This window comes from Monodelphis domestica, chromosome 3 (genome assembly GCF_027887165.1).
Source record: "Monodelphis domestica isolate mMonDom1 chromosome 3, mMonDom1.pri, whole genome shotgun sequence".
NCBI lineage: Eukaryota > Metazoa > Chordata > Mammalia > Didelphimorphia > Didelphidae > Monodelphis > Monodelphis domestica.
The window spans coordinates 175818577-175831740 of record NC_077229.1 but is presented as its reverse complement, the minus strand read 5'-3'; the positions used below and the strand labels follow the sequence as shown (position 1 = coordinate 175831740).

General features: G+C 38.4%; 2 protein-coding genes across 3 annotated transcripts in view; one reads left to right on the top strand and one right to left on the bottom strand.

Annotated features, from left to right (window-relative positions):
• The window catches only part of MTERF3 (mitochondrial transcription termination factor 3), a 59351-nt gene extending 56139 nt beyond the window's left edge, over positions 1-3212 (bottom strand). Inside the window, exon 1 of one of the 2 annotated variants that reach the window (XM_007488140.3) lies at positions 3076-3212. The gene's annotated coding sequence lies outside the window, so the exon portion shown is untranslated. Of the gene's footprint in view, positions 1-2968 lie in introns of both variants that reach the window. The other variant, XM_001379701.5, reaches the window with a different exon arrangement.
• Positions 3213-3579: 367 nt separating this feature from the next.
• Positions 3580-13164, top strand: part of PTDSS1 (phosphatidylserine synthase 1) — a 65537-nt gene continuing 55952 nt past the window's right edge. The window contains exon 1 of the mRNA XM_001368985.4: positions 3580-3917. Coding sequence (XP_001369022.1) covers positions 3739-3917 — 179 coding nt within the window. The 5' untranslated portion in view covers positions 3580-3738. The remainder of the gene's footprint in view (positions 3918-13164) is intronic.

Below are 13164 nucleotides of genomic sequence, written 5' to 3'. Positions count from 1 at the left end.
CCAATGATTAAATCTAAATGGAGTAAATCTAAAATCCACTCTATTTGACAAAAACTGCTGGGGAAAATTAGAAAGCAGTATTCAGAAACTAGGCATAAACCAACATCTACCATAAACCAAGACAAAGTCAGAATGGCTACTTGATTTAGAAATAAACCAATAAACCATAAACAAATTAGGGGAACAAAGAAAAAGTTTGCCTGTCATTCTAGATAATGGAAGAATTTATGACTATAAGGCATAGAGAACATGGTGAAAAATGAAATGGATAACCTTGATTACATTAAATGATAATGTTTTGTACAAACAAAACCAAAGCAACCAAGATTAGAAGGGAACCAAATTGGGAAAAAAGTTTTTATAACAAGTAACTCTTATAAATGTGAAACCTCCCACCCCTTTTATGATTATAATAGCTATTAACCTTTATGATTATTTTTATAACACAATCATTAGTTTTGAGTTAATAGTCAAATAATATAGTTAGCTTTATGAATTATAAGTATTAGCTAAGAAAAATATAGCTTAGGGTAGTATTAAATCTTGCTGACAGGCAAAGCTTGCAACCTAGATGTTCCTACCAAGCCCACCACACCCTGCTGCCTGCAGGACATAAGGCAGTCAGGACATGGAGGGCTGCCTTTAAGGTGCCTGACATATAGCATTCAGTCTGGAGTATAGGATGCCTATCTACTAGGTGTAATGGTTTAGGTCAGTAGTCATCCTTTGGTGCCATGTTTAGGTCATTGTACAGAAGATAACTGACTCCTGAGAGGGAGAAGAATTGCCAGCAAAAATCAGACCCCTTCCCCTTATTGCAGAGGCCTTGCAAAGGTCAGACCTAATAATAGATATTAGTAACCAGCCATAGTGATGATTTCTGAACTTTCCAGCTTATTCAGCACTTGTGTCATTAATTAAGACCTGCCCATGTGGAAGATTTATGTCATTCTATTTTCATTTTAACTGTATGTTCTGTCTTTAATCTGGCACTGCATCATCAACTTTCTGGACATAAAGAGGACATCTCCTAATGTTTGGGGTCTTTGGTCTTCACAAGAGTCTAGCTTTATGTAAGATCAGCCCTCTCTCAATAAACCTATTTCTTTTTGGCTTTGTTTCCCTTATTGACATTTCTGCTGATTGATAATTTTCTCCACAATCTGACTAAGGCCTAATTTCTCACTCCTCCTCAAAATAACACCAGTGACCAAATTCAAATTGATTTCTACAATCTCCTTCTCTGATTGAAGAATTGTTCCCAAATGTCCATCTGAGGAAGTACCCAGGCCAGTCATACTACAAAACTACAGCCCCAGACTCTGCAGAATTCTTTTTAACTTCAGTTCTTTGTGTCTTCCACCTTTTTTTTTTCACTCCCTATTATATGTTGTTTAGAATGTAAGCTCCTTTCATGAAGGCAAAGACTTTCTTTTTACTTATATTTCTTTTCCAGTGAGCACAATGCCTGGTACATAATAAGTGCTTAATAAATACATCATGTATATATGCATCTAATATGTGAACAAATGACTAGGTCTCCCAATTCAGTCCAGTTATCTGGAACTCTTTATTATTGGCCCTGGAGTAAGGGGGAAAAGGTTTTAATCCTGACTGACACTAGCTTACTTGTTTAACTTTTTAGGTTTAGGTCTCAAATCTAACAGTAAAATACAGGAAATGGACAAAGATAAGGAAAACATAACATTCAATAGAATCTCGTTGAACATCAGAGGGGGAAGGGATCTTGGAGGTCATCTAATCCAATCCCATTTTTCCTTTGGGGAACTGTAGTCACAGAAGTTCAAATCACCAAATTAATATGTATTTATTAAGCACTTACTCTTTCCCAAGGGCTTTTCTAAATGCTGGGCATACATAAGCAAATATACCCAATCCCACCCTTCAAGGAGTTCACAAAGATACTGGCTTGGCCCAAGTTACTCAGGTAGAAGTAACAGCAAAGCCAGGATTCTAACCTAGGACTTCTAGTTCTACATCAAAAGCTCTTTGTACTTTTAAAATTAATACTTAAACATGGGAACTACTAATTTGCGTCTACAATGCTTAGCAAAGGCCAATACATTTGAGAATGCTTATAAATTCCACTTGATAATTTGTCCTATGGGAACTAATTTCCAGAGGAGGGGGAAAAACCTTTAATTAACTTTGTAGTTCATTAAAACATTCAATAATAGTTACATAGTGTGTGCATGGTGCCAAGCTTGCTACCTGAGAGTTACTTTCATATTAGATCATCCCTGCCCCTCAAATATATAGGTTTCTCACACACCAGACCTTGCAGGGTTAAGGGGAGGAGGGGACAAGCAGAATAAATAAAGTCGGGGCACTCCCCTAGAGAATGAACGCAAAAACCTTAAAAGTCAGTAAACAAATTACATTCTCTTCATCACTAGGAGGCCGTAAACTACTCAATAATATCTATTTTCAAGTCTGTCATACTCTGTCCCCAGCAGGTAACTGGAAGTCGCTTTACATGAGAGTCCGTGGATATATTTCAGCGAGTTCGTCAACTTGGAACTTTTAATAGTTTGAAAACTGTTCCAATACAATTAATTGGTTGCCTTTGTAATCATGCTTTATTTTCTGCGTCTAAAAAGTATTACTCTGAGAAGAGATCCAGAGGCTTCAAACTGCTATTAAGGGGAGGGTTCATATGGAGGTTTAAAAATATCTACAGTAGCCTAACGTGTTCCCTCAAGTCTACAACAAGGGGTGATCAGCAAAAAGTAGAGGAGAATGCAGCAGGGCCAGAACTCTGTCCTACAGGCCGGAAGTAAACAAGGTTTTTCACTCTGCAGTCAAAAGGAGTGAAAAGGGGTGGAGGAAATGACAGGAACTGCACTCATTAACACGAAAGTATAGATACAGCCTATGACAGGTGCGAAAGTCCGGCCCTCCCGATCATAAGCGCCAAAAAGTGGAGACGCCTTCACTTCGACTTTACCTGCCACAGAGCCCGCCCCGTTCTCCTCTGCTCTCCTCCAGTCGGGATCCCTAGATCTAGGCCAGGGCCTCTGGTAAAGGACCGCTGAGCCTTACGCTCACCCTCACCGAGACTTCTCTTCGGGGCTCGGACGGCGGCTACAAAAATGTCTCTGGCTCCTCCACAGACCTCCACGCCTCGGCCGTGAGTCCCAGGTCAGCAGTCCTTCTACAAACACCCGCACCTACTTCTGCTCGGAGCTTTCTCCCCACGTGGGGTGCCCGGAGTGGGCGAATCCATTTGCTGCGTTGAAGGGGGAATAAAGAGAAAATGTGAAGGGGAGTTTTTGACACATAGCGATATACCTTCTCCTTTCCTCCTATTTTCTCTAAATAATATTAAACAAAGACTAGGGACAAATCTTGGGGTAGAAAAAAGCCCTTTCGCTCCTGACTGACTTTTTCAAGGCTCTACTTCCCCCTCTCTTCCGAAATAGTGAAAGCAGAACTACTGTCATCCCCTCCCTGCCTCACTTGCTCGCTCGCTCGGGCGCGTGCGCGCGTTCCCGCCTCTGCTCGGTTTCACTCTCTGGCCCTTGCCGGCCGCTAGCTCCACTGCCAGACGGCCCGCCAGTCTCCCCGCCTGCTCGCCTTCCCTCCTTCCCTCCTTCCCTCCCTCGTTGGTCCCTGGCGCGGGCCGCGGCAGCTGCGACCGCCCCCACCTCCTCCTCCGTCGCTGCTGCTGATCCTGCAGGACCGGGAGAGGTGGGGGGGTGGTGGTCGAGGGGGGTCATGGCGTCCTGCGTGGGGAGCCGGACCCTGAGCAAAGACGATGTGAACTACAAGCTGCATTTCCGGATGATCAACGAGCAGCAAGTGGAGGACATCACCATAGACTTCTTCTATCGTCCGCACACCATCACCCTTCTCAGCTTCACCATTGTCAGCCTCATGTACTTCGCCTTCACCAGGTGAGGAGCTGGCTACCGGCGTGGGCCCCGGGACGCTGGCCAGGCGGTCGGGCAAGGCCAGACTTGGGCCGCGGCGCGCCTCCCTGTTAGTTGGCGGGGATGGAGGCACCGAGATGGGGGAGGAGGGAGGCACTGGGTGGGCGATAGTGGGTGGGGTAAAGGGGGTGTGTGGAGACATGGCGGGGAGGAGTGGATATACGGGGAGTAGATGTAGATTGGGTGAATAGAGGCACCAGGATATGAAGGGATGGAGAGATGGACGAGGGGCGGGTCTTGATCAGGATGGGAGCCCCATACAAACCACCCTCCCACCCCAACAGATAGACTTGAAGACATTCCACTCCACGCCTACTGGTGCCCATTTAACCCTCACTCCAGATGATGAAGAAGAGGTTTCAGTCTCCAGGAATTCCTGTTTACAAGCTGGATCCCTGGAGGGAAAAGAAAAGAAGGGGGAAGGGGGATTCTTGTATTTCCGGCTGTCAAACCAACCTTTGAGCTGTGGGCTTTTGAGGGAATTTCCTGAACTCTCCTTCCTTCTTTCCTACCCCTTAGTCCTCTATCTCACTGACACACTCTACACTTCTCCCTTCAGTCTTTAAGGAGTTCCGCCAAACTGCCCCTTCCACAACCTACAATATCATGGATAAGGTCCATTTTGTCTCTGTGTTGTGTTGTCTCTCTTTCCTTGGGCAGATTTAGGCACGTTGCTTACAGAGTGGTTGTCCTGGGCATTTGAGGGCACCTGCTGCTATTCATGAAGATCTTATTGTGTGTATGTAAGTGCATGAGGGGCAAAGAAGAGTCATGATGTAGCCTCCCTTCTTTCCACACTGGCCTGACCAAGGAAACAGATTTCATGCTCTGGAGGTCAACAAGGCAGTCACCAAACACAGAGTGCTTTGGAGAAATCTTATTGTGTCACCCTGCATTGGTTTAATCTCACCTCTCCTAAGTCATGTATAATGTTGAATGATGACTAGAAGGAAGGCATATTACTAATAAGAAAATTCTTTGGAATGCATTTTGTTCAGGATGATAGATGTTCACATTTTATATTAACTTCACTTGAACTTTTTTTAAAGAAGGAAACTAGTGAGCCTTAGGAAATGATGAAAGTGTTTTGTTTTTTTTAAGAGAAAGATAAGAGAAAGAAATGATACTAAGTGTATCATCCCCTTGTTTCCTAGTGCTCCCATAGCCTCAGGAGAGTAGAGACCTCTCTTCCTGTTTGTTATTACTGAAAGTTATTTTCAGCAAAGAGTTTCCCTCTTAATGTATGTTCTGCTAAATTTTATAAATTGCTAGAATAGTATAATAGAAACTATAGTGTACTTGTCAACCTTGTTTAATGAAGTCAATGACACTGTAGAAGGACAGAATAATATCTGTATAAAGAAAAAACATGTGTACCACTAATCAACTTAATCATTTAACCAGTTTTCCAATGCATTTAACCTCAGTAGCCTCTTTCTCCTTAAAGGCATGCATGATTCAAGGCTATACATGGTGTTCTAGCCTAGGCTGGGAGGCCATTTGTTAAAAAATAATGAAGAGAAAGATTTTATACATCTCTTAAGCTAGAATTGATGATTTTTAGTGTTCTTTTCTAGCTAAACTTTTTTGATATAATATATATGAAAATGCTTTTTAACTCTAATTTGCTAGCTATATAAATATAAGCTTTGGTGATGATTTTGTCTCTAGGCCTGTTTCCTAATCTGTAAAGAAGGGAGAGGCTGGCACTATGTTGAGTAGGGTTGGATTAGATAGCATTTAAGGTTCTGTGCTTTTTATACCAGCCTTATCTTATGTGTTTAGTTATAATTATTTATATCCCTTTTAGCAGAGATCCTGCCATAGGTATCTTTTTGTCCCATAAGATCTTCAGTAATGTTATACAAATAAATAATCATGCTCTTCTATCAATGTTATTCTATGGTATCGGTCTTAAAATTTTCAGTATTATATACTTAGTTTTGAAAAAGATTTTGGATGGACTGCTATGTAACACAGTTGTTTTGGTAAGTTCTCTTAAAATCCTTGTTTTCTGTTTTTCTAAGATTAGTAGAGACAGGATGAGAAATACTACTAAGTGAGAAATAGTTCTCAGATAATCTCACATGGTAATCTTAGATATTCCACAAAACATGCTCCCAAATTTAAGAATAAAAAGGTTTAACATGCTTCAACACAAACCACTAACAAGTTTGTATTTGCCAGTGATTCCTTTATAAACAGCAACTAGGCAAATTGGAAGCACTATAACATAAACTAAGTTAGATGTTACTGGACTGTTTTCCCCAAGATTTTAAATTTAAAATTTGCCACCCTGAACTATGAAAATTTATCAACATTTTAATTTATCTAACAAAATAGTCAATATCTTTAAAAATCTTGACACCTTCTGTATTTATACAACCAAAGTAGGCCAGAATAATCTTTACCTTAAGATCAAAGTATAATATTATGCAGCAGTGTCCTCATATTTATTCTTTGTCATGATTCATGACTCACAGTTCTTTATAAAGAGGTAATATGTGAATGGATGAATTACCAGTTTCTTCAGCTCATACTTTGGCTTATAAATATCAAAATTGATCAGATCATAAAATGTTTTTATTAGGCTACCCTCCTATCAGTACCTGTTTGCAGAATTGGTGGGAATCGACCCTTTTGACTAGTTGAGCACAGATCAGTCTTCTTAGAGAAGACAGTGATTTTCAAGAGGACTTCAGTTTAATGATTCAATTAGACATACATTTATTAAGTATCTATTTTCATCTATTCAGCAAACATTTATTGAGTCTAGAGTGTACAGGGCACTGTTCCAGTCACTGGGAAAGATACACAGTTTAAATAAGACAGGTCTCTTTACCCATACAATAACTTAAAATCTAGCAAAGAAATATGACACAAATAGCAATAATGTAGAAGGTCAGTAGAGGTGCTGTTTGCACAAAAAGAGATACAAAGTTCTTGGAGATACAAAGATGAAATAATATCCAGGGCCTATCCCCTGCAATGAACATTTGATAGCACAGGGGCCAGTTTACAATATATTGGAGATTTACATAGTACAATGAGAGATTTAAGGAGATAGCCTTTTCTGACCCAGAGAATTAGGGGAGATTTCATGAAGATGAAGATTTGATAGATAAGATGTTCAGTAGGTAAAGGCAGGGTAGAGTGGTACATTCCATATATTGTAGTCCATGGGAAGGGAGGGATTGATAAGGAAATAACATTTCATCTTGGCTGTGTAGAGTATGTAGATATAATGTATGTGATGAGTACTAAGAGATGAAAGGCTGGGTTTGGGGCTAGCTGAGATAGAATGGGACTTGGATACTAGACTTAGCTTTGACTTATTTGGAAGGCAATTGGAAGCCATTTAAGTTTTGTTTAGTAGGGGACTGACATGAACAAGGGAAGATGAGTTTGATAGTGGTAGTGGTAGAGAAACTGGAAGTCAGAAAGTTAGATTATTATAATTGTCCAAGAAAGAGAAATACTGAGGGCTTGAGCTAGAATGGGAAAGAAGAGGAGGTAACTGGTATGAGAAAGTGTTGCAAGGGTAAAATTGACAGGACTTGACAATTGATGAGATGTGGAATGTGATAGGGAAGAATCAAATATGAAAATAAGGTTTTTCTAGTTTGGGTGTCTAGGAGAAACCATTAATTTGATACGCCACTAATAGAAATAATAGTTAAAAGGAGAATCAGTTTTGAGAGGAAGGCATTGAAGGCAGTTTGTGAAATTTTGAGTTTGAGATGCCAATTGGACATATCGTATTTTCTTTTTTACTGTCAGATTTCTAGCAAAAGTAGTCAACATTTATTGCCTTCACTGTTATTCTGGTTACTCATTCCTCAATCCCTTGCAGTCGTAACTTCTCATCACTGCTAAAATTTCTCTCTCCTAGCCACTCAGGAAAACATAATTAAAAGAGAGAGTTTGACTGTTTTGGGGAAAATTACAGAATTCCTTTATTGCCCCTAAGCTTTCCTTGATCAAGATGAACAAGAACAAAAATGGCAGGTGGGCAGCTGAAGTGCTCCTCCACTAAATGGTACTGTTGCAACATCAGGAGAGAGTAAGAAAGCACAATGGATAGAGAGATTCCTTATGGCATTTATCCATTTGACTATTTTACATATCAATATATAGAGTATCTTATATTCTAATTATTTTATGTATTTATATTTTACATATTTTATATTGAACATTTAATATATTTAAGTATTTTCTGTCAAAGGAGATATATGGATATATCTATATATCTCTGTGAGACACTCAGATCCTCCTTAACACCAAATTTAATACTTTTTATCATTCCTTATTCTACTGTACAATTCAGCAGAGATTTATTAAGTGCTTATTGCCTGCAAAACATTCTACTTGGCAACAGAGATTTTGCTAGGCAAAAAGGAAAGAGCTTTTATATAGATAATATCCATTTCTTCCCTATATTGTTCACTTTTTCACTAGTATTCATTATTCCATCCCTCCCTACTTCCATCAATACTCCACACTGTGGTCTGAGTAAATAATAGTACTAATATACATGGTTTGATGTTACTTCCCTGCTTAAAATTTGGTTGCCAGTAACCTACTGAAAAAATTTGATACTCCTCAGCCAATATTTGAAGACCTTCCTTTCACAAGATAGCATCACACTGCCTTCTCCTTTGGCCTGCAGCAATAGTCACAGGTTTCTTGGTCTATAGAATGGAGATTCCTTGAGGACAGAAGATCCTTTGATTTTATCTTCACATATGACCTTCCTAGCCTACATGTAGGCTGTATATACATGGGTCCCATAGTAGGTACTTAGTAAATACTCATACAGTTAAATGGCACTGGACCTCAGTCTTTGTTTCTCAAATACCATTTTGGTAATACTTTCACTTTTTAAACTACTTATATCTTATTTGTCTTTCTTTCATTCCACCATTTATGCCAAACCCCATATAGATGGAGCCATTGATCAGTCCAACATTTGTGAAGATGTCATGAGACCCAGTGCCACTTTCTCTAGTATACGTGAAATCTTTTATCTAGTAAGAATTTTTTAAAAATCCTACCTTTCCTCTTCTTTATTGATATTACAATGAAAGTATATCAAAACCAAATAAATACTCATTCTCCCCACTTTATTTTTTCTAGAGTGGAAATTAGAGTGACTTTTAACCCCAGAGCTAAAAAGACTTATATCTCTCCACTTTGTATGCAGGGACATTTTCCATAGGGAGAAAAGATCCTTAACAGTGAGTAGTGTCATGCTGTGAACTTTTGTGTATCTGTTTCAAGTGCTTTTATCAGTAATAAAGGATGGAGGGTGGGAAAGGGATGTTGTGTGCCTTCCTTTTGGTTGGAGAGCAATAGATACCTCTTAAAAGTTCTCCACAAAACTTCAAGAAACATTTCAACAACTACATGAAGGTGATTTAAGTTTGAATTGATTACTTAGGTATTCACTCCCATGGTAATTGGCTATTTATTCTTTTTTTTAGCTGGCTTCCAGCAGCTTTCTAGTTTGGCAAAAGTAAAGTCAGAATACAAGTTTTCCCAGTGGGGCTTTATACCCTGGGATTTTCTGCCTTTGAGGAATCATCCTCACTAGCATAGTTTTCTAGAATCAACCTTTGCAAACAAAGATCCCCCAGCTTAGAGGACCATGATGATAATAACTGCGTTTTTCATACTATTTCCCCACAAATTACCTAGTTTCTACAACCCAGGAACTTAATCTCTGGGTGCAGCATAACATTGCTGGAGGGTATGTTTGCTCTGCTGAATTCTTCTTTTGGATATGGATATTTATATTTATAATGTATATGTTTAGGCCATTGTGATTCTTCTGCATCATCTCTACAGGCTTATTAGATAAAAAGAATTTGAGACTGCAAACTAAATTAAGATGATTTGGTCATCAGATAAATAATCAAGTAAGCTTTTCTTTTTTTTTTTCAGGTTTTCTTTATTGTTTATTTACCATATGGTTGCTCAAAGATTCCAAGACCTTTGAGAACTGGAAAGAGGACTCCCTCCTCTCCCTAATTTTCTCAGTCTATAGACCAAATGCCCTTTAGACACACATTTAAATTTATTCTGAAAAGATAAACAGTCTTCTTCCCAGATTCCATATTCAGATCAGGATTCCCAAGTTTTAGTTCCTGTCCTGCCACCAGTTTTATTGCCTTAGACAAGTCAGAAGATGAAAATGATGATAGCTAGCATTTGTGTAGTGTTTAAATATATTTGCACTTTGCAGATATTTTATATCCTTATAACAACCTTGAGTCATATAGCTAGTAAGAATTTGAGACAGAATTCAAACCCAGGTCTTCCTTATTCTTCCTTATTGACTAATAACATATATCATTATTCTGTATCAACTTTGCTAAGTATGCTGATCTCTGAATCAGGTAAGCTAGGTTCTTGTGCTAATTTTACTTCAGCATAGTACTGTGACAAGGAAATCACTTTAAAAGACTGATATATATTAATTTAAGGTCGCCAAGGAATTCAGCTATGTAATTCCTAAATGAAAACTCAAGTCAGCAGTCAACCTTTTATGGAGTTTTTAATTACAAACAGGAGGAAGAAAGGTATTAGAGAGAGAGAGAGAGAGAGAGAGAGAAAGGGGAGAGAAGGGAATAGGGCTTAAATACCCCCTCTGTTTAGGCTGGGCCAAAAGGCCCAAGCCCTTAGATAGCTGAGGCAAAGAAAAAAGACCAGTCCCTATCACTCACGTGACCAAAATGGAGAAACAGTCTCAGGGGCCTCCACCTCCAGCCTCCTTCAGAGCAAGCTTCTCAGAGCACAAGCTCTCAGAGCAAAAACTCTCCAACCACCTCAGTCCTCAGACCCTGCTATCTTTAAGGAAACCATCCAAGTTCCCTCCCCTCAGTTCTCACCTCTACCAATCATTGTCCATGTCTTCCCTGTGCCAATGGTGGCTCTAGCTTAACCCAGGACCGCCCAGAGGTCTGTGGCTTTGCACATGTCTTGAAGGTCATATTCTCAAATAATTAAATCTTGATCCTTTGCTGCAGCCCTTCCTAAATCCTGTTACCTTGAGCAGGGTGGAGATTGGAAGTTCCAAGACCTGGTGCTGTCATTTCAAGTATCTCTATTGTATCAATTCTAAAATCAATCATGACTCAAAGAACTTCCTGTTCTATGCTTAAGCATAGGTCAAAGCCCTTTCCATTGTTCAGCAAAAGGTTTCTGTCCTAAGTAATCTTAAGAAGGGAGGAGGAGGAACCTCCCATGCCAAGGGGGGGTTCACATTCCAATAGAGTTCCCACTCTCAATAGGAAATTTTTCAAGTATGAAATTTCCCAATGGTAAAATTTCCAACATTTATAAGTCTAAGAAATTTTAAGGTTTACAGTACTCAGGTATACTTATCAAATGTATAATTTTACTGATGGAATTTAGCATAATGCCTAGCACATAATAATAATTATGGCTAGCATTTATGTGGTGTTTTAAGGTTTGCAAATCTTTATAATTATTTCATTTCATCCCCATAACAAACCTGGTATTATTATAATAGGTGCTGTTATTATCTCCTTTTTACAGATGAAGAAACTGAGGGAGACAGGTTAAGTGATTTGCCCTAGTTAATGAGGCAGCTAGATAGTACAATAGATAGAGCCTTGGGCCTGGAGTTACTGAGTTTGAATAAGGTTTCAGATATTTATTAACTATGTGATGGGTCAGCACAACCCTTAACCTCTACCTTAGTTTCATCGTCTCTAAAATGAGGGTAATAATATCAACAACTTCATAGAGTTGTGAGGATTAAATGAGATATTTATAAAGCACTTAGCACAATCTGTAGCATAGAGTAGGTACTTTACAAATACTATCTCTTATTGCAAGTGTTTGGGGCATTGGGGTAGAATAGATGATCACTTACAGTCACTTAAATCAGTCACATTCTGAGATTGATTTTTGTCATGTTGCTTATTCTAGCTGTGGGAATTTATATGACCCAAGTGTCATTTTCTAAATGGAGATACATTAATTCCCTATATGTTTCCAGGCAGTCCGAACCCTTTATAGAGACTGCCCCTGGAATAATGTTGTAGAGAGTTCTATAGGGCACAGGGTGTGTTTAGCACAGTAATGATGATGCTGATGGCAGAATTGTAACATTGTCATGATGCTTAATCTATAATATTTTCATGCTTTTAAGAAGTCCCCAGAATTTGCATTTTTTTTCTAAACAAATGTTTAAGAATTAATAAAGTGAGCACTCGTTTTTTCCCATATCAGAATTTATAGGGTTGGTGAAAATGATAAATGAAATTATATTGCTTTTGTATTCTCCATTCTTCAAATGATACACCACTTTTTTATTTGAAAAATTTTATTTAATTAATTGATTTAGAATATTTTTCCATGATTACATGAATCATATTCTTTCCCTCCCCTTCTCCCTCCCCTCTCTCATAGCCAAATGCACAATTCCACTGGGACATGTGATACACCACTTTTAAAAACATCTGCCAGTAATTCTGGAATGACAGGTGAATTGGATGCATGAACTACATGATAGTACCTAAATATTACATATTTAGTAGCCTTGATGTCATACAAATACCCAAAAGTATAATATTATAGCACTGACCTTAGAATAAATTAATTTCTATTATTTGCAAAACCATAGTTCAATGACTAATCAAAACATCAGTCATATAACATAGACATTATGTAAAACCTTGAGACCTAGCATCTTTGTTTTCCAAAATAGTTTTTCCTTACAACTCTGAAAGTATTTGAATAATTTGGATAATCTACATATTTTCTTATCCATTTATTCTCTCCTTTAAAATTTTTTATGTTGTTCAACCCTATTGCTTAGTTTTCCTTTTGATTTTTTTGCCTTTCTACTAGAATTCTTTTCCTATAATCCTTCCCCCAAAACAAGGGATTATTAGCACTTTTACTGTAAAGCTCCTGTTCCTTCAATTGTGTACATTATTTTCTTCCATTAAGATCAATCTCATGTTTCCTGCTTTCTCATCTTGCATTTATTTTTCTACTATCTACTCAAACACAATAATAGAAAGGCTGAACTTATTTTCCTCCCATCTCTCCCTACTTCTCAATCTTTATCAATAATTCAGATAATCTTCATGCTACTAATCTAATATTCTGTTTTCATTTTTTCCTTCTTCCATTCACTAAATGTGTTACCAGACTCTTCATGTAAACTTTCAAAGTC